Source organism: Arachis duranensis, chromosome 7 (assembly GCF_000817695.3).
Source record: "Arachis duranensis cultivar V14167 chromosome 7, aradu.V14167.gnm2.J7QH, whole genome shotgun sequence".
Classification (NCBI taxonomy): domain Eukaryota; kingdom Viridiplantae; phylum Streptophyta; class Magnoliopsida; order Fabales; family Fabaceae; genus Arachis; species Arachis duranensis.
The window spans coordinates 46,219,340-46,243,854 of NC_029778.3; the positions used below are offsets into that span (position 1 = coordinate 46,219,340).

Here is a 24,515-nt window from a genome sequence, read left to right on the forward strand (position 1 = left end):
ATTTATATTTATAATAAAGTGAACTATAGTTTACATATGCATTCTAAGTTTAAAAAAAATATTTTTTTCTCTATTTATTATTTTTTTGTTGTTGTGTTGGATTTTGGGAGTATAGTAAAATAATGAAGTTATTTATTAATAGTGAATTAGTGGTAACAAATTTTTGTTATAAGGAAAAGTATATTAATAAAGATTTGAGTATATATAATAGATAATTAGATAGAAAATATTTATAAGAAAAAATTTAAAGATATACTGTCTTTTTTAAAAGAATTTAATTCTCTAAATTTTGAATTTTTATTTTAGAGAGTAAGGTGTGATTTTGTTGTGATTTTGTTCTTTTAAATAATTTTTTTCTCATATTTTTTTTAGTCATATTTATGAAATAAATGATGAGAAATCATATTTTTTTTATAAAATTCAAAATTTAAAGAATTTAGATCCTTCTTAAAAAAGTTTACTCTTTTTTTACATATTACAAAATTTAATTCACTTTAATAATTTTAATACTAAATTTTTTTTAATAATTAAATCTCGATAATATTTTTTTTTGAGTAATTTTTTCTGAAAACAACTTCTAAAAAATACAAATAATAAATAAGTCTCATAAAAATTTAAAAATATGACAAAAATAATTAAATATTAAATATATTCTCTAATTTTTAGTGTATTTTTTAAATAATGATTTAAATGTTAAAAAATTAGTAAGAAGGAGAAGAAACTAGAGGGGGCAGAACCCTCAAGTGAGTGACGTGGCGTTTTCTAATTGGACAGGCATTACCCGCTAAAAAATGCAAGCATTGACTTGAATGAAAATCATCCCGTCTTCGCTGTGTTGCACGCACATGACACTTCCCTTCGCTTCTCTTCCCTCACTTACTTACCATTACTCTCTTTCTTTCTCTCATTCGTGAATTATAGGTACCAATCATTCATCCCATCTTAGTTTCCCAACAACTGCTACTTCTACTACTACTACTACTATTACACTACTATTACTACTCTCTCACTTCTCTTTCTTCTTTCATATCCTTTTGTAAGCTTCTTCATCACTTCACTTTTATGTATTTCTTTTCCACTTTCTTGCAAAAGCATCCTTTTTGACTCACTCACACTTCTCAAGAGCCTTTCCGCCTCCCCCCCCCCTCTTTTTTATTTAGTTATCAAAACTTTATTTTATCATACACCGTTTGCTTGCGGATTCATGCACAAGTTGAAAATTTTTTATTTTTAATTATTCATTAAATATTGTTTTATTCCGCTGGTTTCGGAAACTGAACGAAAAAATTCTTTCGTGGTTGCTGTTTCTTGCAGATGCTGAACAGAATTCATAGACGCCGAAATCCGTGATTGATCGAGTTCTATAATACATGGTTTATATTAGGTGTGTTTAATATGCAGATTTTTTTCTTCTTCTAGCTGTGTTTGCTGATCATAGCATCGGGGTTCTGGGGAAATTATATATATAATTTTTTCATTGCTCAATTATGAAGGTGAACTTACCCTTTATATTGACCATATGAATAGTATAGTCAAATTTTCCTTCCCATCTAGTTGACCAAATCTTAATATCTTATCACACAGGGAGTGAGAGTGAAGTAAAAAATTGGACCTCTGATTGATGCTAAAAACCAAAATTAAAATATTTGTAGATGTTTCGCACAGCTGTATTTAACATTGATTCATCTACATAACTGTGAAGGGCGAATTTCATATTTTAATGCTTGTCGTCTATGGTGATAGCAGCTAGAAGTGATAAATTGAGACATCAAGATGTCTTACAGCAGAAGGGGGTCTGATCCGCCACCGCAGAGGCGGATACTGCGGACTCAGACTGCTGGGAATTTGGGGGCAGACCCAATCTTGGACAGTGAAGTGGTGCCTTCCTCACTAGTTGAGATAGCTCCCATTCTTCGTGTTGCTAATGAAGTAGAGGCTAGCAACCCAAGGGTTGCTTATCTCTGTAAGTTTCTTTTGTATTCTATTTTCTTTGTATATCGACAAGTGGACTTTATTTGACATAGTGCCATTTTTTTTGGTTGGTTCGATTTCGCATAAATTCTTATTCTGTTATGATGTGAAAGCAAAAGGCCAATGCTTTAGAAGTTAGCTGCTTTAGAAACGCTTGACAACATTCCGATTTCACTGATAATATGTGAGATAGGAAAGGAAATGTGATTTTAGGCTACTTGATTGGTTGGCTCACTAGAATTTTGACTTCATCAGAATTGTTACTTAGTGTTGTATTAAGAATGGCTTTGTGTATTTTTCTAGCGTGGTTGGTTTGTAGAGTTTTCGGGAGGAAAACATTTTGGTATGTCCTGATCCAATCTTTCCAAGAATGCTTGATGTTATTTAAATTGTTTAAATAAATGCATTGCTTTTAAGAATTTCAACGATTATTAATTTGTAAAAAAGATTACCAAGTGAAGCTATCTGCTATGTAGTTTCATCTTTCCACCTTTGCTTTTGTTAGGTCAACTGGTAACTGCTCTTCATGTAGCTCACAATTTGTATGAGACTGCTGTCATGAGTTTTTCTTTTAATTTTCCTGAATTTGTCACACAGCATGGAGATTCTTTCTGAACTTTAATGTTATGTTCTTCACCTAATGTCTGTATCCTTTTTGTGTTAGGTCGATTTTATGCCTTTGAAAAGGCTCATAGATTAGATCCCACATCTAGCGGCCGTGGTGTTCGACAGTTCAAAACTGCTCTTCTTCAACGTCTAGAAAGGGTAAACCTCTTATTTGATCATTTAAGAATATCCATGTTTGCTCTCATTCTTCACTATTTTAAACCATTTTAGTATCATTTCCTTTGCCAACCACTAAATTTGACAGTTAAGAGAATTGGCAAAGCTCTTTATTGATCTCTTATTCAAGTATGTTAATGAACCAGCAAAAGGCCAAACGAAGAAAATATGTTTCTGTTGTCATTGTTGCATAGATCTGAAATTATTTCTCTAGAAATCTAAAGATATGTATTTTTTTCAATTCTTTTCAGGAAAATGACACAACATTGCAAGGAAGAGTTAAGAGTGATGCTCGGGAAATGCAAAACTTTTATCAGCATTACTACAAAAAGTATATTCAAGCGTTACAGAATGCTGCTGACAAGGACCGGTCAGTTTACAGTCTATTCTCATTGACTTGGTCTCTTTATCACACAATCATATGTGAATACTCGTAATTTTTTCTCGGTATATAATTTCTTCGTTTTATCCAAAATAAATAATTAATTAACCATTAACTTCATATACTTCTCCAGTGCCCAACTCACAAAAGCATACCAAACTGCTGCTGTTTTATTTGAGGTTTTGAAGGCAGTTAATCAGACAGAGGCAGTTGATGTAGCTGAAGAGGTAAACTCTTTGTCCTCCTTTCTGTGTTATTCCAGTCTCTCAGTCATTGAATGTAATGTACAAATAAAGAAAATAATGCATGTATATTCCTTGTTTAGTATTTTAATTTTACCTTGATTTATATTCTTGTTTTTTTATTTTGTATTGTAGATTTTGGAGGCTCATACTAAGGTAGAGGAAAACAAGCAGTTATATGCCCCATATAATATTCTGCCTCTTGATCCTGAAAGTGGGAAAGAAGCTATAATGAGATATCCTGAGGTTTGTTCTTTCATATGTTCTAATTCCTTTTTATTTGGACTTAAATGTATAATTTTGAAGGTTTTCATGGGGATAAGTAGAAATAGGAAACTCCTGTTGAAGAACTAGGAAGCAGGAAAAATATGCCTTATAAATTATAATCATCAATTTTTTCACTTGTTGGCATAAACTGTATTATTACCTGCACATTAACAAGTTAAGAGTAAAAAACCCAGTAATTATATAACAAAGCATTAGATGGTTAAAAGTTTTCTCATCCTTTTACACACCCAGAAAAACATACCATTACACGAGTAGCTGCTGAGTAACTGCTATTAGAATTTCTTTCAAATTGCTGATTAAATTGTTTAATGTATTTTTCCTTTAACAGATTCAAGCAGCTGTGTCTGCACTCCGTAATATAAGGGGTTTGCCTTGGCCAAAGGGTCATGGGGACAAGAACAAATTAAATCAAGACATCCTTGACTGGCTTCAGCTTATGTTTGGTTTCCAGGTAGTGATTAAATAGATCTTTCTTAACCATTTGAATTTTTATTTCATTCAAGGATTATCATGTACCCTAATGCAGAAAGGTAACGTGGAAAATCAAAGGGAACACTTGATTCTTTTGCTCGCCAATGTACATATAAGACAAGTTCCAAGACCTGATCAACCACCAAAGGTTTATTTTAATATATTTCTATGTGTTGGAGTTTTCTTTTTTTTTTTTCGAAAAAAAAAACAAACTCATTTGCTGCACTTTCCTATTTAGTTGGATGATCGCGCCTTAACAGAAGTGATGAAGAAACTCTTTAGAAACTACAAAAAGTGGTGCAAGTATTTGGGTCGCAAAAGTAGCCTTTGGTAAGGCTCGCATCTCTTAGTTGAATAATTACTTCGAATGCAAGTTTTGTCAAGTATCAGGTTTAACCATATGGTCTTAAATGCATCTTGATGAAGTGGCTACATGTCAATTGGCTTTTGAGGCAACCTCCTCTTGACTCATCTTTTGTGTTGCCATAAATAAAGTGATCTTAGTTCTGTATCTCCTAAGGTTATGTACACAATTTTTATTTACTTTTTTTTTGTCAGTGAGAGATTAGGGATTTTGTATCTACACACATATGGCTATGTATAATTGTGTAAAAGGTGAGTTTATTACTCAATGCATTATTTGGAGGAAGTTTCTGTTTGGGTTTTTATCCTTTCCTTTGTTTGATATCAGATTGTATTAGTTCATCTCCTTTGATTTTGCAACCCATTTCCTCCAACCACCTGATTTATGCACTATTGTCTACCCTAAAATAATGTAGTTTACTATCTTTTGACGTAGTTTGGTTTCTATGGCTATTAGGTTACCAACTATTCAACAGGAGGTGCAACAGCGCAAATTACTGTACATGGGTCTATATCTTCTTATATGGGGTGAAGCTGCAAACTTGAGATTTATGCCAGAATGCCTTTGTTATATCTATCATCATGTAAGTGTAAATCAAAATTTTGCCTCTCATTTAGGGTCAAGTGCTTAAACATTAGCCAAAAAAAAAAAAAAGAAGAAAAATATCAATTAAAATTAAAACTTAAAAAATGTAAACAATATATTCTTGTGCTTCTACTAAATAAATATTTTAGTTGAGACGGTTCATGCAACAGGATATGTTATTAGAATCTTAAGGATCAAGTAATTTAGAGTTTCAGTGACTAGAGTTCAGTGACTGCCCCTATTCTTTAAAATAAATACGTTGAATTTCATTGTTATATCTGTTGTTGTAAATCCTACTTTTCTGATGTTATTTAATCTGAATGTGAAAATAATTACTAAAAGAACTTATAAATCTTTTTCTTCTTGATTTAATTAGATGGCATTTGAGTTGTATGGCATACTGGCTGGGAGTGTTAGTCAACTTACGGGTGAGCCTGTAAAGCCTGCATATGGTGGTGACAATGAGGCTTTTCTGATGAAAGTAGTAAAACCAATATATGATACAATAGCAAAGGTGTGCTTTATTTTTACGAGCCGATGAATTGTTTGGTTTTCTTTCAACGTTTGGTTGCGTTCTGTTATGTGGGCAAAAACCATTTGTTTTTTCCAGGAAGCTTTGAGGAGTAATACAGGAAAAGCAAAGCATTCTCAGTGGAGAAATTATGATGATTTGAATGAATATTTTTGGTATTTACTTAATTTTTTACCCATGTTCCTTCAGCTTGTGAAGATTTTCATGATTGAAGTGATCACCATCCTGACTTGTAGGTCAATTGATTGTTTCCGGCTAGGCTGGCCAATGCGTATTGACTCTGAATTCTTCTATGTATCTCCACTCCCTGAGAAACGCTCAGCTAACAAAGATGAGGTTCAACATATTATATGACTTGTTCTTTCTAAGCTTGTGATGTTAATCTTTTTGCATTTCCTGTCATAGATTTGTGTCTTCCACTAAAACTTGTAGAACTTGACTGCATAAGTATTGAACTTTATCATTATTAGAGCTCTTGCCACCTTTCATTTTTTATTAGATGTGACCATAGTCATTGTTCATCATTGCAGTTGTTGCCTCTAAGATGCGTAAGCAACCTCTTTCCATTTTTCCTAACTATTTTTTCCTGATTTTGAAACCAGGAAACTGGAAATATTGCCAGAGGTCGATGGATTGGGAAAACTAATTTTGTTGAAATACGCTCATATTGGCATGTGTTTAGAAGTTTTGATAGAATGTGGAGCTTTTATATACTCTGTTTACAGGTAATAAACATTTGACTTTGACTTTTACTTTACAACATTTACCCCATTCTGCATCCATTCAATCTAAGGAGATGTGTTGAATATGCTTTTTGAATAAGGCAATGATAATCATCGCTTGGAATGGCTCGGGTGATTTAAGCTCCATATTTGATGGTGAAGTTTTCAAGAAAATTCTCAGCATCTTTATAACTGCTGCAATATTGAAACTTGCTCAAGGTAGATAAACCAACCACCTATCTATTTCTTTGTGATTTCTCATCTCCCTTCTTTTTTAATGGTTAATAAAAAAGAAACTAAAATAAATAAAATAACCAAAGTTGAGTTTTCCTCTCTTCCCCAATTCATATCTGTTAGAAAATTGAAATCGAAGTTATAATGTCTTAGAATATCAAGGACTGCTAGATATAATCTCTTAGCATTAGTTTTCAATATTTTCTGTTATTACATGATGGCATGTGATTTATCGAATAGATTGCCATAACAACATCACCTAAAAAATTTAAAGGAACATTAGCATTTGATAAAAGGGTGTTAGTTGTATCAAGAATGTGAGAGTGCTCTTTTTTTTTGCAACTTCAATTTGTTTAGGACTGTTTGGGCAGGATGATTGATGATTCATGCCATGTAGAGCCATAAGTTTATTAAAAGATGCTGAAACATTATTTTGCATCATCACCCTGTAAAATGCAGTTGAAGGTCCAAACTGAGTATGCATCTCTATCACTTTGCAAAAAAATTGAAAAAAGAAAGAAAATTTAATTAACTCAGAACAGTCACTGAAAAGAATCCAAGTACACCTTGAAAAATCAAGAATAAAAGTCCCTTGTAGCATCAATAGAATGATAACAAGATATTGAAGTCCCTTGATCTCTTTAATTCTTTTGATTTTATTTCAACATGTAACATCTCATCTAAGAAGTTACCTTGCCTTCTAAAATTGTCATTCTTTTTATTGGATATTTAATGATCAAAGTTGAATAATTATGATGTCTTCTATACTTTTCCAGCGATTCTTGATGTAGTCCTGAGTTGGAAAGCAAGGAAAGTCATGTCACTTCATGTCAAGCTGCGATATATATGTAAAGTTATTTCAGCTGCTGCATGGGTAGTAGTTTTGCCAGTCACTTATGCTTTTAGTTGGAAAAATCCATCTGGTTTCGCACAGACCATCAAGAATTGGTTTGGCAATGGTTCAGGATCGCCTTCATTGTTCATTTTGGCTATCTTCCTTTATTTATCTCCAAATATTCTCTCTGCACTGTTATTCGTGTTCCCATTCATTCGCCGTTATTTGGAGAGGTCTAACAATGGCATTGTGAAGCTCATGATGTGGTGGTCCCAGGTAAGCCAATATAAATTTTATTTTATGTGCATATGTATATATAGTTTATGTTCTTTATTATGAATAATAGCTTCGTATCATTCTCAACAAATTCCATTCACAAATGGTGATGTTATATCTCCTGTTAGTATTTCTACATCTTACTCCTCTTCTTAACAATTGGCAGCCTCGGTTATTTGTTGGAAGAGGAATGCAAGAGGGACCAATTCAACTCATGAAGTGAGACAGTGAACTTAATTTAATGTCTTGAATTATTTACAATCATTTTGACCTCTCTGACTAATTAAAGTATAATTGTTGTAATTTTATAGGTACACTATATTTTGGGTTCTCCTTATTCTATCTAAACTAGCATTTAGTTACTACATGGAGGTAACGATCTGATCCAGAAGTATAGCATTTTTATATTGATAATTAGAATGATGAATAGAGCTTTAAAATCTGTAATCCACTACCTGAATGGAGTAGGATTATTTCTGAAGAATAGATTTTTTTTTTATCATTTTATACTTACTTTCTTATCGTATTTACCATTCTTTTCAATAAGTTCCATGTACTCTTGCATGGAGGAGGTTTATAGAGTGATTGTTGAAAAATACATCTTTTAGTGTTAAATATTTCCTTTCTGATTTTGTTTTCTTCTTCTCGTTCCTCCTTATTTTGCTTTTCCCTCACAAGTTCCATCTCCTAACTGTTAATTTCACCTGTTTTAGCATGTCTATAGTATACTAAGTATGTTAACATATGTGTACATCCATAAATGAATCAGTTCAGGAACAAATGTCAATTTGTGGTTATCTAAGGAGGTTTACTAGAGAGCAACCCTGCATTCGGGTGTTTGTTATAAACCTGACTCTTGCTTTCAACTACAGATTAAGCCTCTTGTGGGTCCAACAAAGGTCATCATGCAGGCCCACGTATCACTTTATAAGTGGCATGAGTTCTTCCCCCATGGTAAGACTCCGGGAATAAAAGAAATGAACAGTTTTGGTTCATATAATGGAATTTTGAAATCATTTTCTACTTTGTGCAGCCAAAAGCAATATTGGTGTAGTGATTGCTATATGGTCTCCGATCATTCTTGTAAGTCCATCTTTATATCATGTCTCAATGTCTCACCATTTTGTATTAAAGATATGTATATTAGTCAATTACGTGCCCCTTTGCAGGTCTACTTTATGGATACACAGATTTGGTATGCTATCTTCTCTACAATAGTAGGAGGCATATATGGTGCATTTCGCCGTCTTGGAGAGGTATGTGTATTAAGCAATCCACTTCACTATAAATTTAATTTGTTATCTTGCTATGAAATTGAATTCCACCTAGTGGGATAAGGCTTTGTTGCATCTCCCCTCTAAATGGGAGTATTTTATACACTGGGTCTCTATATATGCTTTCAAAAGACAAATTTTTATAACTTATAGCTATATGTGACTCATCAAATCAAATATATAAAGTCACAATTAGACTTGAAATATGATATTTTTCTGGAAATATTTATTTACATTCTTTAATAACTACATGTGCTTGTATTATGGTTTTTCATATCTTACAACATTTTAAAACATTTTTGTTTGGAGCTTCTCTTCATTGATGATAACTCTAGGTTGACTGCTCACTTATAGTAAAATGAACACCAAATGTTTTATGGTTTATAAGTAACATAAATTTGGAGGTAATAGCTATGGAAATTTGCAAATTTGATGGCAACTGGTTAGATAGGAAATCCAAACTCAATGGAATTATTGCTTGGTTGAAATTGTAAAATATAATTGATTATAAGGAAAGATTCAAGGGTTGATGTTCAAATATGAATTGGATTCTTATGTTTTTCTTCATTTTATGTGCTTGCTACTGTCTGAATTATGAAAACTAGATTCGTCAAACTATGCTTAAGGAAACCATGGAGATTTTTCTGCTACATTGGCTGCACAACTATGGACTTCCAGACCTATTTTTTCCCTTATTTTTTTCATTCCAATTTCAGATACGAACATTGGAACTCCTGCGGTCTCGTTTTGAATCAATTCCGGGTGCTTTTAATGCTTGCTTGATTCCTGTGGAGAAAAGTGAGAAAACCAAGAGAAAGAGTCTATGGGCCACTTTTTTCCGCAAATTTGAACAGGTTTTTCAACTTTTCTGCTTTCTAAGAACTGGTACCCTACTATGAAGTTGTTTGAGCTGCGAGAGAATGTTGTATATGTACGTCTAAATTACCTTTCTTCCTGTTGCATTATAGAGGTATTGGAGTAGAAAGAATGGTAGGATGATTAAGAGTTTTCTGCTATATGGTGTATTTGGATTTGTTCTACGATAAATTTCAAAGTTGATATCTTGTGAGTGTTGAATAACAGGTTTTCTAAGGGTGTTTCATTGAGGGATATGTTACTACACTTATTTCTCCTTTGTACTGAGTTTTTGTTTTAGATTCTGATGTTCTCATTATGTATTTGTTTCCCTTCTAAATCAGGTCTCTTCCAATAAAGAAAAGGAGGCTGCAAGGTTTGCACAGTTATGGAATAAAATTATTACTAGTTTGAGGGAGGAGGACCTGATTGATAACAGGTAGTATGATGATTTAGCATTGCTTATTACCTCCTTCATCCCACGTCTTTAGTGAATGTTTATTATATATAGTTCAGATTTTCATGTTTTCATGTAAAGCCCATATGTTTGTTTCTAAAAAAGTACTTATGTCAATAATTCTGTGTTTGTATTAGAATAATCAATTTCATGCTTAAATCCATATGTACGTCCTTATATATTGAACAGATCCCAATAGCAGTGTCGATGGCCAAAGACAGTTTTGGGAAAGGACAAGAGCTGGAAAAGAGATTGACTCGGGACAAGTACATGAAATCTGCTGTTCTTGAATGCTATGCTTCTTTTAGGAATATTATTAACTTCTTGGTTTTAGCAGAACGTGAGAAATTGTAAGTTCCTGGTATCTGAAGTTTACACGGGAAGAGAGGCTTGACATAGTTTCGTATGCTGACTTTATTACATTATGCTTTCACTAATGCAGGGTCATTAATAATATATTTGGAAGAGTTGATGAGCACATAAACAATGGAGATCTTCTGACTGAACTGAATATGAGTGCTCTTCCCAGTCTATATGATCGATTTATTAAACTGATTGAATTATTGGTAATTGTTATGAATAAAATTCTATGTATTATGTTAGACTGAATGTGGAGTTTAACTGAACTTCGCTTTATTTCTTCAGTCAGATAACAAACAGGAGGACAAGGATCAGGTTGTGATTCTTTTGCTTGACATGCTAGAGATTGTGACCAGAGACATAATGGAAGGAGAAGTTGAGGGGTAAGTGATTCGGGAATTTTTGTTTCACTTGATTTCAATTAATGTTAAGAATTAGAATTGATTAGCATTCACTTGTAGTTTGCTAGATTCAAGCCATGGTGGGTCTTTTGGAAAGGATGAAAGGATGACACCCCTTGATCAACAATATCAGGTTTTTGGTAGACTTGCTTTTCCAGTCAAAACAGAAACTGAAGCTTGGAAAGAGAAAGTAAGTGTTAAATTTATAGGTTGTCATTTCTATGAAAATTAAGAATGTGCACTTAAATTCACTAGTTTATCTGAATATCTCGATATATTTCCCCTATATGATGATGTGATGTATCTGTTTGTTGCTCTTTTGTTCTTCATAGATAAAAAGGCTTCATTTATTGCTCACTGTAAAGGAGTCTGCTATGGATGTACCATCCAACCTGGATGCTAGGAGGCGTATATCTTTCTTCTCTAATTCATTGTTTATGGATATGCCACCTGCTCCCAAAGTGCGGAATATGCTGTCCTTCTCGTAAGCTCAATTCATGTTGAAATTGCATAAGATATTTTTATGATTGAGTTAATTATACTCCACTTCCTTGATCCGTGTCAAAGTAATTCTGAACTCCAAATTTGGGTCATTTCACTCCAGCCTAATATTTTAACTTTGATAAACTTTTAACCTAACACAGACATGGTTAAGTACCTTAGAAAATGAAAGAAAAACCCAAACAGACAAACAAATAAAAAAACAACTAGGTTATTTTAGTTATCAGTGAGTTATATATTACGGACAAGTAACTTTTTGCTATGGAAATGAACATGATATATGAGTATATTTCTTGTACTCTCACAAATAAATAGCATACTATGTATATTGATTACAAGAGGCTGTACACCGTTTTCCTTTTCTTTCATGTTGTGTCTTCTAACACAATTTCTTTGTAAGGGCATTGTCTCCATTTAATTTCATAATATATGTTAGTCATAGATTATCAAAGTATGTTATTGATAAATTTGGGGGATGGCATAACTGTATTGGATACAATATCTATTATAACTTATTGATGACTTTATTTCTTGATTTTGTAGTGTCTTGACACCATACTATGATGAAGCTGTTCTCTTTTCCATAGACGAGCTAGAAGAGCCAAATGAAGATGGAGTGTCTATCCTATTTTACTTGCAAAAGATATTTCCAGGTTTTCCAGTTATCTTTATCAAATGAATTTCTTGATCTAAACACTTTAGTCATTATTGTTTGGATTGAACAATTTTAATTAGTTAGTTCATATATCTAAGATATTGGTTTACGAAATAGCTTAGGACAATTATGCTAGTCTTGTTACTGGGTGAAAAAGTTAAAGGTGCAGATAATATGTTTTGTGCATATATTCCCTTTATGTTGATTGTTGAATGCAATTAAGTGAATTTGAATCACAATCTATTTTCTTTCATTTTTAAGTTTTGATCAGAGTAGGTTCCAGGCACCTTTGGTTCACTCTCTAATCACTGTATGTGCACTGCTCGGTGATAAAATCTCGTTCATCCATCATCATGATGGATCAGAGTTTGGAACAAAATGGAAGAAAAAAATGACCATATATTTCTTTGTTGATAGTAAATGTAAAAGACATAAATTTAAAGTAGAGTTGTACCTCATTGCTGAAAACAGCTGTCCATCCTTGCCATTACCTTGTACAATGCCATAATATACTTCTGATTGTGATCATTCTTCACTTCAGATGAATGGAAAAACTTTCTTGAACGAGTTGAATGTAAGAGTGAAGAACAAGTCAGAGGAGAGTTAGAAGAAGAACTCCGTTTATGGGCATCATATAGAGGCCAAACATTGACCAAAACTGGTAAAAAAAATGCTTTCTCTCCCACCACCAATGTTTATTTGTGTATAAATATGCAATTTGATACTCTTTTTGGCATTATACAATTTTGAATATCCTTCAATTTCACTTTTTCACTATCAATGAATGAAGTCCGAGGGATGATGTATATCCGACAAGCTTTGGAGCTACAGGCTTTTCTTGATATGGCAAAAGATGACGGTAAGTGGAGATAAACTCAATGTTTATATTAGTGTATCACTACCTTATCTATTATAAAGCATGGCCTAAATCACCATTCAATCGTTTAACAGATCTCATGAAAGGTTACAAGGCAGCTGAACTAGAGAGTAAGGAAAATCCACACACTGAGCGATCGTTGTGGACTCAATGTCAATCATTAGCTGACATGAAGTTCGCATATGTGGTTTCATGTCAACAATATGGTATTCACAAGCGATCTGGTGATCCTAGGGCAAAAGAAATTTTAAAGCTCATGACTAAGTTTGTAACTCAAACCGAGCTCCTCCCTTGTTATAGCTTGAGCTAGCACTGTCCTGTTACAATTGCTACTTTGTTATTGTAGGTACCCATCTCTTAGAATTGCTTATGTTGATGAGGTTGAAGAGCCTAGCAAAGATAAAACCAAAAAGAATGAAAAGGTTTATTATTCAGCTCTTGTGAAAGCTGCTTTACCAGCAAAGTCAATTGGTTCGTCTGAAACAGTTCAAAGTTTAGATCAGGTATTGTTCTTAGACAATTCCTTAAAGAGAAATGACTTATTCTTTTAATAGATCATTCTAACCACTAGGAAATAATTGATTGCTTTTCAAGATTTCAAGACACTGAATGTATTTTCTTTTTACTTTATTTAGGATTTAGAAGGATGCTTCGGAATAGTCTTAGGATGTTATATGATTACTCTTCTTGAAATTATGATAACTGAACCCCACTTTTGCAAATGATGAAACTGCTTATGTTGCTGTAAATCCTACTTCGGAAAGATCAATATTAAATATGAAACCACAATAAATACATGCATACATGAGTCACCACAATTTCTAATAAAAAATCATCGGGCACTTCCTAAGGTATCTTTCTTGGAGCCTTGGAGGAGGAACTGGTATTTGTTCTAGTTTCCAGACTATTTTCTAATGAAAATTGTCAAATAAGTTCTCTATGTATAGGTTTTTCCTGGCCACTAATGTTAGTAAATTAGAAATATCAAGGGTCAATGATATATTCTATGCAGTTATAATGATTCCAACATTTTACTTGTTTTTTGTAGGTAATCTACAAAATAAAGCTTCCAGGACCTGCTATATTGGGTGAGGGGAAACCAGAGAATCAGAACCATGCCATCATTTTCACACGTGGGGAAGGCTTGCAAACAATAGACATGAATCAGGTCCTACATTATTTATATGTGAATGAAACGGGAAAATTAGGTTTAAAAATAATTAGATAGCTAAACTATTCATGTAACAGGATAATTATATGGAAGAAGCTTTCAAAATGAGGAATTTGTTGCAAGAATTTCTCAAAAACCATGGTGTGAGACAGCCAACAATACTTGGGCTTAGGGAACATATATTTACTGGCAGGTATGATCTATTACCAATTTCTGCATGGTTTTTTAGTATTATTTCCATTACAAGCTGAAATATACATATGAAGACTGTTCACATTTAACTTCCTTTTTGTTTGTTGCAGTGTTTCATCCCTTGCTTGGTTTATGTCCAATCAGGAGAATAGTTTTGTGACAATTGGGCAAAGATTGCTGGCAAACCCCCTGAAGTAAGTCCCCCTCCTCCCCACAAAAAAATTCTCCTCACCATGGAAAGATAGCATGAGCGAAAGCCAGTGAGCATTGGCAAGGAGAACTTTGACATATGTTTAAACAACCTAGTTAGTTCCACATAAATAGCAGCTGATGTATCTCATGAAGATGTTGCAACATGTTGAGGGTGAGAGGGGAGTGAATGAGTTCGGAAAAAGAGGAGGGTGACAGAAAAATGAGAAGTTTCAAGAGTGCAATGATTTTAACCATATAATACCGAGACAAGACTTTTTAGCAGTAACAGACATAGTCCCATAACTGCATTACCACAAAAAACTGAAAAAGGACCAGAATATAAAAGTTGAAGTTCTCTTTTATTGTCGTATATCCTTTTTTATTTTTATTATTTATTTGTGGGATGGTTGGTGTACGTGCTGTTTACTATTCAGGTTGAGGTGTTCAGTCTTCATGTTAAGCTCGACTGTGTATCCACTATTTGTTGAAGTTTTCAATGATTTTTTTTTTTAACCTTTCATCCAGGGTACGGTTCCATTATGGCCATCCAGATGTATTTGATAGACTTTTCCACCTGACAAGAGGGGGCATAAGCAAGGCCTCCAAGGTCATAAACTTGAGCGAAGATATATTTGCAGGCATGTATTTTAAATTCTGCATGTGTATCGTGTTTCCTTTTTCTTCAAGAGAAGTATTAATATTATAAGTTTTCCATCTTCTACAGGTTTCAATTCTACATTGCGTGAAGGCAACGTCACTCATCATGAGTACATACAAGTTGGTAAAGGAAGAGACGTGGGTCTCAACCAGATATCAATGTTTGAGGCAAAGATAGCTAATGGGAATGGGGAGCAGACAATGAGTAGGGACATATATAGGCTTGGGCACCGCTTTGATTTCTTCCGAATGTTATCTTGTTATTTCACCACTATTGGCTTCTATTTCAGTACCCTGGTATACTTGAAACCTACCTTGTGAATTTATGACTATGATCAATTTATAAGTACTAACTTTGCTTTTTATAGGTTACTGTCCTCACCGTTTATGTATTCCTTTATGGCCGCCTCTATCTTGCCCTTAGTGGACTTGAAGAAGGGCTGAACAATAAAAGAATCATTCGAGATAACAGAGCCCTTCAAGCAGCTCTTACTTCACAATCTGTTGTGCAAATTGGATTTTTGTTGGCCTTACCTATGGTGATGGAAATTGGTTTGGAGAGGGGCTTTCGTCAAGCATTAAGTGAATTTGTACTCATGCAAATTCAGTTGGCTCCTGTGTTTTTCACATTTTCACTTGGAACAAAAACACACTATTATGGAAGGACATTGCTTCATGGAGGTGCACAGTACCGAGGCACTGGTCGTGGTTTTGTGGTGTTTCATGCTAAGTTTGCTGATAACTATAGACTCTATTCCCGCAGCCATTTTGTTAAAGGGATTGAGTTGATGATTCTGCTTGTGGTGTACCATATATTTGGCAAGTCTTACAGAGGCACAGTGACCTATGTTTTAATTACCCTAACCATATGGTTCATGGTAGCGACATGGCTTTTTGCTCCCTTCCTTTTCAACCCCTCAGGCTTTGAGTGGCAAAAGATAATTGATGATTGGACTGATTGGCATAAATGGATAAGCAACCGTGGAGGTATCGGTGTACCACCTGAGAAAAGTTGGGAATCCTGGTGGGAAAAGGAACATGAGCATCTCCACCACTCTGGAATGCGTGGTATTATTACCGAGATTATACTATCTCTTCGCTTTTTCCTATATCAATACGGGCTTGTATATCACCTCTCAATCACTAACACGACTCAAAGTGTTCTGGTAAGTGCTTTTCGCTAATGGCTCCCTTTAGGAATGCTTACTTGGCTGCTCATGGTTCTTGCAACTAGGATATCAATTTAATCATAATTACTTTTGGCTTACAGGTTTACGGTTTGTCATGGTTGATAATCTTTGTAATCTTGGGTCTAATGAAGGTAAGGGCTTAAATTATTGTATTTTATATCCTTAAATACTGGCATAATGCTTTGTTCAAGAAATCCTACAGAATACACATTGGAGGAAAAAGAAGTTCTGTTTTTAAGCATATTCATGAACTTTAGGCATTATTTTACTTGGAAAATCACTACATTAAATAGCAACTTTTGAGCCTTGTCCAACTAAGTAAGATCAACTACATGGGTTAGCCGATTCGTAGTGAACCCAACAATTAATTAAACAGAGCCAAAATTCAGGATATAGAATTTTCAAATACCTCACAAGTAAATGTCGAGTTACGGAGTTCTTATTTTATTTCAGTTAAATATTTTGAACATCACAACAGTAACAACTCATAATGTTATTCTCTCAGTTCTCTTTTCAGTGATGGCCATGTAGACATATTGTTGATTGTTTCTGCTTGCATAATGGTTGACATAATTTTGATATTGTATAAGCTAAAGATATAGAGCAGTGCTAATCTAGCAAACACTATAGCTTCTTACATCCCTTTTCGCATTTTTCTTGCAAACTGTTCACTGTCATATTAAACCGTTCTATACAATGATGGTGCCATTTTTGCAGGGTGTATCTGTTGGCAGGCGCCGCCTCAGCGCAGACTTCCAGCTTTTGTTTCGGTTGATTAAGGGCTCCATTTTCTTAACATTCCTTGCCACCTTCATAATATTGATAGCAGTGGCAAAAATGACAATCAAGGACATAGTAGTCTGCATTCTAGCTGTAATGCCAACAGGCTGGGGATTGCTGCTGGTCAGTTTTCACATTCTTTCTGTGGCATTTGTGTTTCGTGGAATCCTCTATAAAATTGAATTTTCATTGCTGATGATATATGTATTTCTGATCATGTATAGTTAATTAGTTATGCTTGTCCTTCCATTCTCATTGCATTTTCTTTTTTCTCTTTCACAGATAGCACAAGCTTGTAAGCCAGCCATTCAACATGCTGCTTTTTGGGGTTCTGTCCGGGCGCTTGCTCGTGGATATGAAATAATAATGGGTTTGCTTCTCTTCACACCAGTTGCTTTCTTGGCATGGTTCCCATTTGTTTCAGAGTTTCAAACAAGAATGCTCTTCAACCAAGCCTTCAGTCGAGGTCTACAGATTTCGCGTATTCTTGGTAGACAAAGAAGGGATCGGGCTGCCAACAACAAAGAGTGATTATAGTTGTACAGAGTTTAATTTTTATCAATATCATTGTAAAAATATTTACATAAATCAATCACATGTTATATGGTTGTTATATGATTGGTAGGGTATGACTTCAAAGATAAGTATCGTCTAATGTGAGAATAGCTAAGTATATGATTTAGATAGATGTCTTGCAATGATAAGCATTCATAGAAATAGAATATATGTACACTTGTATCCTCACTGGTAGTTTTGTAAATGTTGTGTTACAACATATTCCCAAAACTTTGTATATTGTGTTTTATTATGTATTACATGTTATTGAATTTATGTATGCAAAATCGGAAAATCCTACTTCAACGAGTAATGAATTTGACAACAACTAGAATGAGTCCCGCGCAATGCGCGAACGGTAAATTAATGATAGTATATAATAAATATTAAAAATGGCTATGTTTTGTAAAATTAAATTAAATATATGTAAATTAAAGTTAAATTTAAAAGGTGTTTTGTTTAAAATAATTTGTAGTACAAAAGATTTGGATGTTAGAGTTATACAAAGTGGTATTTTTATTTAGTAATTTGATTTTTGTATTTGTTTTAGTTGATGGATTTAGTCTTTTTATGTGGAGCTCGTCCTTCTTTTTTTTATTGGTTATTGTTAGAATTGTTACTTTCTTTTTTCTGTCGAGGTTCTTATGAAGACATGTTTTTTATGAATTGTTGAGTTGTATGCACTTTCTATTATGTTGTTTGTTCTATCTTTGCATTGCATGTATGTTTTTCTTCCAAAGTGTGTCTTGAATTTGTATGGTTTTCTTTCTTCTTAATCTCTTGATATACTTTCCCAATGACATTTACAATAAAAGAACAAAAATGTGTAGATTTTTTTTTGAATAAGTTATTTTTAATAAGAATAATTGAAATAGTATAAAATGAAATTATGTGTTAGTATTTTTCTTTGACTCACTCTGTCAGACAATGTCTCAAGTGATGCAAAATCAAAAGTCTTGGAAAATGTTCACAATTGAATCTTTAATTTCTTTCACAACAATTGTGAGTAAAAAGTTTGCTTACGTTATACCTTTAATTGGCCTATACAAATCATTTGTATCTTCTATTTTTAAATTTTTTATAGTATAAACTTTTCCTTCCCTGCATTATTAGTAAATTATAGTTGATAATTAGTTAAAAAAGAATAATGAATAGCATATTAAAAGAAGTATAATTTTAACGATATTAAAATACAATTATATATAAAGTATTATAAAATAATATAAAAATTATAAAAACAAAAAATTATTAAAGTATTTTTTCGTAAATTTAATTTAAAAATATAATAAATATGTTTGTTTTGTACCTTTTCATCTAATATAATTATTTCTAAGCAAAGAGACTCTTCTCATTTGTGGGTGTTAATGTTTTCCATAGATGAACTACGCGAACTTTGATAAACTAGTTGTCTTTTTGTTTGGTGATATTGTTCAAAGAATGATGCTCTATTGAGTAAGGTTGAGATGTTGTGTAGTTCGAAAATAATTTTTTTGTGCTAAATTTGATATCATTTGAAGAAATAGTAATAAGAGACTTATATAAGTAGTTCAAATAGTATGAAATTTGAATATTTGTAACGTAAAATTTATTACGATTAATAATATTATTATTACATTTGTAATATGAATGTTTATTATATTTAATGAGTTATTCATAGAAATTAATAAATTAATTATTGGAGTTATAAATTTATTGTATTGTTTATAACGGTGAGATATAATAAATATATGGATATGGATTCAATGTCTTTGTAGGTTACAAATTTGATTACAAATTTTTGTATGTATATATATATATGAAAAATAATATGAGTAAACTTATGTATCTACTTTTATATATTAAGAATAGATTAACTATCTCAGGACATAAAAGTATAAAATACGTTGTCTAAAATGTCATTTTTAGCTTTTATACAATGAAGAATAAAAAATACCTTCTCTTTGATTTTTCCTTTTAAATTTTATTTATTTTCTTTCTCCTCCTCCCTCTTCTTCCTTGGCATTTGCCTCTTCCTCATCTGTTCCGCTAGTGCCATTATAAGAGAGATGTTATTGGAATTTATGGTTTTAATGATGATTTTAGATGCAAAGAGTCCACTGGAAGTAAAGTAGAATGTAGTTTGCCTCAAAAGATAATATATTGCAAAATATTTGAAGCCTGAGTCAAGCTAGGTAAGGAAACCTAGTTTACTATATATTTTTGCTCTAAAATTAATTATTCATGACTTATTTTTGTTTTTCATAGAATGAATTTAATTTTGATGTACTGTCAATGTAAAATAGTTTTACAAGTGCATTCAATTACATAACGTCATATCAATAAAAATAACTATCTTTCATATTGACTGCGTGAATAGTCATCCAAGAGAGCATCTAAGATGTGATCGTACGACCATGTAAATAAAAATTAAACTCTAAAATGCTTTACACTATCAGTATATCAAAATTAAACTCTTTCATAAAATTAGCTTGAGATTTTAGTGTCGGCATGATATCCAGTGTATGTGTAGCTTGTTGGGTTGTAAGGGAGATACCCTTCTAGTTAAATACCTTAGAATCTCCTTAAGAGCAAATCCGAGGTTAGTGAAAACTTGGAAGCCTATAATAGACAATGTGGAAGAAAAGCTCAGTCTGTGAAAAGTTAAAGTGCTAAACAAAGCTGGAAATTTGGTGCTGATCAAATCAGTATTAAATAGTTTGCCATTGTATTATTTGAGTTTGTTCAAGATGCTGAAAACTGTTGCTGAGAAATTGATTTCATTGCAGAGAAGTTTCCTGTGGAGTAAGGAGGAAGGTAGAAATGGTATGGCATTAGTAAGATGGGAAGTGGTGCAGGTTCCTAAGAAACTAGGCGGGTTAGGAGTTGGAGATACTATGGTTCGTAACATAGCTCTGCTATTTAAGTGGTGGCGGCAGTTTGCAAAGGAAGAGTACCCGTTATGGAAGAAGGTGGTATGTGAAAAACTTATTGACGGAGGAAAATCGTCGGTTAGGAATTTTCACAAAATAATTCCGTTGAAGTATAGATCCAAACCAACAATCAACCCTCAATTAAAATTTAATTTTGTTTGTCACTTAAATCAAACCAATAAGATTTGAGAGTATTTAAACCTTGGGTCGTCTCTCAAGGAATTGTAGGGAAGTGTGCATATTATTGGTTATGAGTATACGGGGGTTGTGATTGCAATTGACAAGAAATGTGAATGACAAGAAAATAAAGTTACAACTAAGGAACTATAAATGCTAAAAGAGCTAAGAAATTAAAGCTAACAAAAAGAAATGACAATCAATCAATATAAAAAGCCTTGGCTAAGGGTGAATTAGAATTTTCATCCTCATTGTCATCCTCAATTGTGATGATAATTGTCTATTGCTCTCACTTAGTTATCCTCTAACAATTGAAGGAAAGTTAAGTGAGCAAAATTGACTCTAATCCACAAGTCCTAATGAAGGATTAGCTTTAGTGAAATTCAAGCCAACTAGCAATTCTCAATCACCAATCAACATTAGATTGTGATAATTTAAGAGTCTCTAAGTTACCAACCCAAGTTAAGAAGATAAAATTCTATTCTAACATTGAAAGAGGGATTTTATCAAACACCTAATATGTATAAAAAAAAATAGTATGAAATGGAATAATGATAAAATTTTATAGCTACCAATTGCAAGGAAAAATAACACAATTAGTCAAACAAATATCAAGGAATATAAAACATCAAAATTGCATTAAAAAAATTCTAAATTAACAAAGGTTCATTAACATAAAGAGTGTCAAAATAAAGAGAATAACAATAAAAGAAAACTACAAGAACTATGAGGTTAGAACAAGAAATTATAAATAAAACTAAATTAAAACAAGAATTAAATGCTAAACTAAGAAGATATCTAAATCTAAAACTCTAATTACTAGAGAGAGCTCTCTCTCTCTAGAAATCTCACTCAAAACATGCTAGAAACTAAAATAAAATTCATTGTGTATATTCTTGGAATGTTTCTCCCCTTGAAAGAGCTTCCATTCAGCTTCTAGGCATCCAACATTGGGCCAAAAGGCCTCCAAATCGCGAGCCACGTGACTTTTAAATGAAGTCACGCGTCCAGATTTGTGCGTACGCACAGGGCACTTATTGAATTCCACTTTGTACGTACACAGGGACGGATCTATATATTGTGTAATGGGGGTAAGCACTCCCACTACAATTTAAAATTTTTTTGAGTAATATATGATAATAATATTTATTTGCCCCCATTAAATTATTAAATTTGGCCCCACAATAATTTTTTACTCAACTTTTGGTACTTAATAGTCAGTTTAAGAATTTCATATTATATGTTTATTAGAATGATTAATTCTCAATATAAATAAGATTGGTGTTCTTTCTTAGAAATAAACTCAAAAGATATTATTTATCTTTTTTTTTTAAATTAGTTTTAGTTTTTTCTATAACAACTACATTAATTGAAAACAATTTCAACTATAGATATCACTGAGAGTTGGCTTTTGATTGTATGAGAAGTGAATTTCTAATAATTGTTTGGTAATAATATGTATATAAAAAGTAACTATCTATATATAATGCATATTTAAATATAAAATATATATTGAAAATGAATTAAACGATAAATATATTTATACACAAATAGATAATGGTTAATGAATAATTTTATAGCTGATTTTTATGCAATATAATATTTTTATTATAAAAATGATTAGAGTTTATTTATCTTGTGTCCTAAAGGCACATATTAAGATTACAAATTGATAATATTTTGGTTAAAAATACAAAAAATTTAAGCTTTTAATGTATTTAATTTGCAGTTATCAAATGAAAAAATTTAAAATATTCTACTAATAGTAAGTTTGTCATGTGTCTTTAAGACACATATTAGCTAAACTTAAATTATTATTATGTTATATATATTTTGTCCCATTGTCAAAATTTTCTGGATCTGTCACTGTACGTACGCACACTTCAGTGTGTATCTCCCTTGTTTCTTCTTATGTTCTTCCATTTTGCATGTTTTCCTTCCACTTTTTCTAAGTAATTTCTTGCCTAATTTACGTGAAACTACGTAACAAAACATATCACGACATCGAATGAAATAAAAGTGGAATTATATTAATCAATCTAAGCACAAAATAGCATATTTTCACACTTAGGTACAATTTAGAGATAAATCACAAAAGTATACTATTCAAGTGTATAGATGTGAGTTTATCCGATGAAATTCACTCAATTCAAGTCAAAATTTACCATCAAATATGGATTCATCAGTATGCTCCTGTCATAATCTAAATCCTAATAAGATACTGTCAACTCAGGTGCTACCTATTAGAGGAGCCCCATGGAAAGATATATGCCAAATATAAATCACGAATCAACATATACGGGATAAGATGGTTACACATTTGTACATGGAGGTTGGTGATGGGCAGCAGACTCGATTTTGGGAGGATGTATGGTTACTTTGTGGATCTTTGAAGGATTGGTTCTCAAGACTTTTCTCTGTTTCAAACAAATGTGGTTCTGTCATAGGGATTGTGGGTTTTGAGATGGATTAGAGTAGATTTGAAATTTTCAATGGAGGCAAGAGCTTTTTCAATGGGAGTTGAAAATTCTTAGTCAATTACATGAGATTTTGAGACTTGTAAAGCTAGTAAATAATAGAGAGGATAGAGTGGTATGAAAATATGGTAGGCAAGGTATTTTTTCAACTAACTCATTTCTGCAGGTGTTGCAAGAAGAAATGCTTTTATAGGAAGTTACCAGCTACAACTTCACTAAGAATATCTGAAAAAAGTTAGTTCCACCAAAAATGGAGCTGTTTGCTTGGTTTGTCCTGATAGGTAGGGTGGATACAAAAAAAAGGCTATGCCAATTTGGAATTATCAGTCAGAAAGATAATGTACATATTTTATGTAATAATGATGTGGAACATGTATATTACTTATTTCTCGGCTGTGAATTTGCTTGGGAGATGTGGAGTGTTTGGATATCTGTGTTTGGCCGACAATGGTCTTTTCCGGGATCGATGAAATAATATTTTCTATGTTGGACAGAAGAATCGAAGAGAAAGGAGGATCGAGAACAGCGATTGAAGTATTTCTGTGCGGTTATTTAGAACATTTGGATGAAAAAGAATACAAGAATATTTTAGAATAAAAGCAACAGTGTTAAAAAATTATAACATGACTGCGATCAACTCCAACGAGTAAAAAGGTATAAATCTCTTTTTTATTGATGACTACTGATGAGCGGATAATTTATACGCTTTTTGGCATTGTTTTTAGGTAGTTTTTAGTAAGTTTGAGCTACTTTTAGGGATGTTTTCATTAGTTTTTATGTTAAATTCACATTTCTGGACTTTACTATGAGTTTGTGTGTTTTTCTGTGATTTCAGGTAAATTCTGACTGAAATTGAGGGATTTGAGTAAAACTCTGAAGAAGGCTGACAAAAGGACTGCTGATGCTGTTGGAATCTGACCTCCCTGCACTCGAAATGGATTTTCTGGAACTACAGAACTCCAATTGGCGCGCTCTCAACGGCGTTGGAAAGTAGACATCCAGGGCTTTCCAGAAATATATAATAGTCCATACTTTATTCGAAGAATGACGATGTAATTTGGCGTTGAACGCCAAGTACATGCTGCTGTCTGGAGTTAAACGCCAGAAAAACGTCATGATCCGGAGTTGAACGCCCAAAACACGTCATAAC

The 24,515-nt window shown here is 32.7% G+C and overlaps 1 protein-coding gene across 1 annotated transcript; it reads left to right on the forward strand.

The window, feature by feature from the left end:
* The first annotated feature begins 909 nt into the window (after window positions 1-909).
* On the forward strand, window positions 910-18,089 carry LOC107458841 (callose synthase 1). The gene is made up of 43 exons (XM_052251578.1): window positions 910-1,036; window positions 1,315-1,384; window positions 1,747-1,963; window positions 2,636-2,736; window positions 3,006-3,124; window positions 3,270-3,363; window positions 3,514-3,624; window positions 3,995-4,117; window positions 4,193-4,285; window positions 4,376-4,467; window positions 4,958-5,084; window positions 5,463-5,600; window positions 5,697-5,773; window positions 5,855-5,954; window positions 6,221-6,343; window positions 6,442-6,559; window positions 7,351-7,685; window positions 7,852-7,904; window positions 7,997-8,057; window positions 8,558-8,639; window positions 8,719-8,768; window positions 8,855-8,941; window positions 9,676-9,813; window positions 10,159-10,253; window positions 10,409-10,621; window positions 10,714-10,837; window positions 10,917-11,014; window positions 11,093-11,222; window positions 11,365-11,516; window positions 12,077-12,186; window positions 12,730-12,849; window positions 12,979-13,047; window positions 13,140-13,329; window positions 13,412-13,568; window positions 14,114-14,233; window positions 14,314-14,429; window positions 14,539-14,622; window positions 15,146-15,258; window positions 15,345-15,574; window positions 15,646-16,443; window positions 16,548-16,598; window positions 17,185-17,370; window positions 17,530-18,089. Exons 3-43 carry the CDS (start codon window positions 1,774-1,776, stop codon window positions 17,776-17,778), a joined length of 5,817 nt encoding a protein of 1,938 aa, XP_052107538.1. The 5' UTR covers window positions 910-1,036; window positions 1,315-1,384; window positions 1,747-1,773; the 3' UTR covers window positions 17,779-18,089.
* Window positions 18,090-24,515: the final 6,426 nt, after the last annotated feature.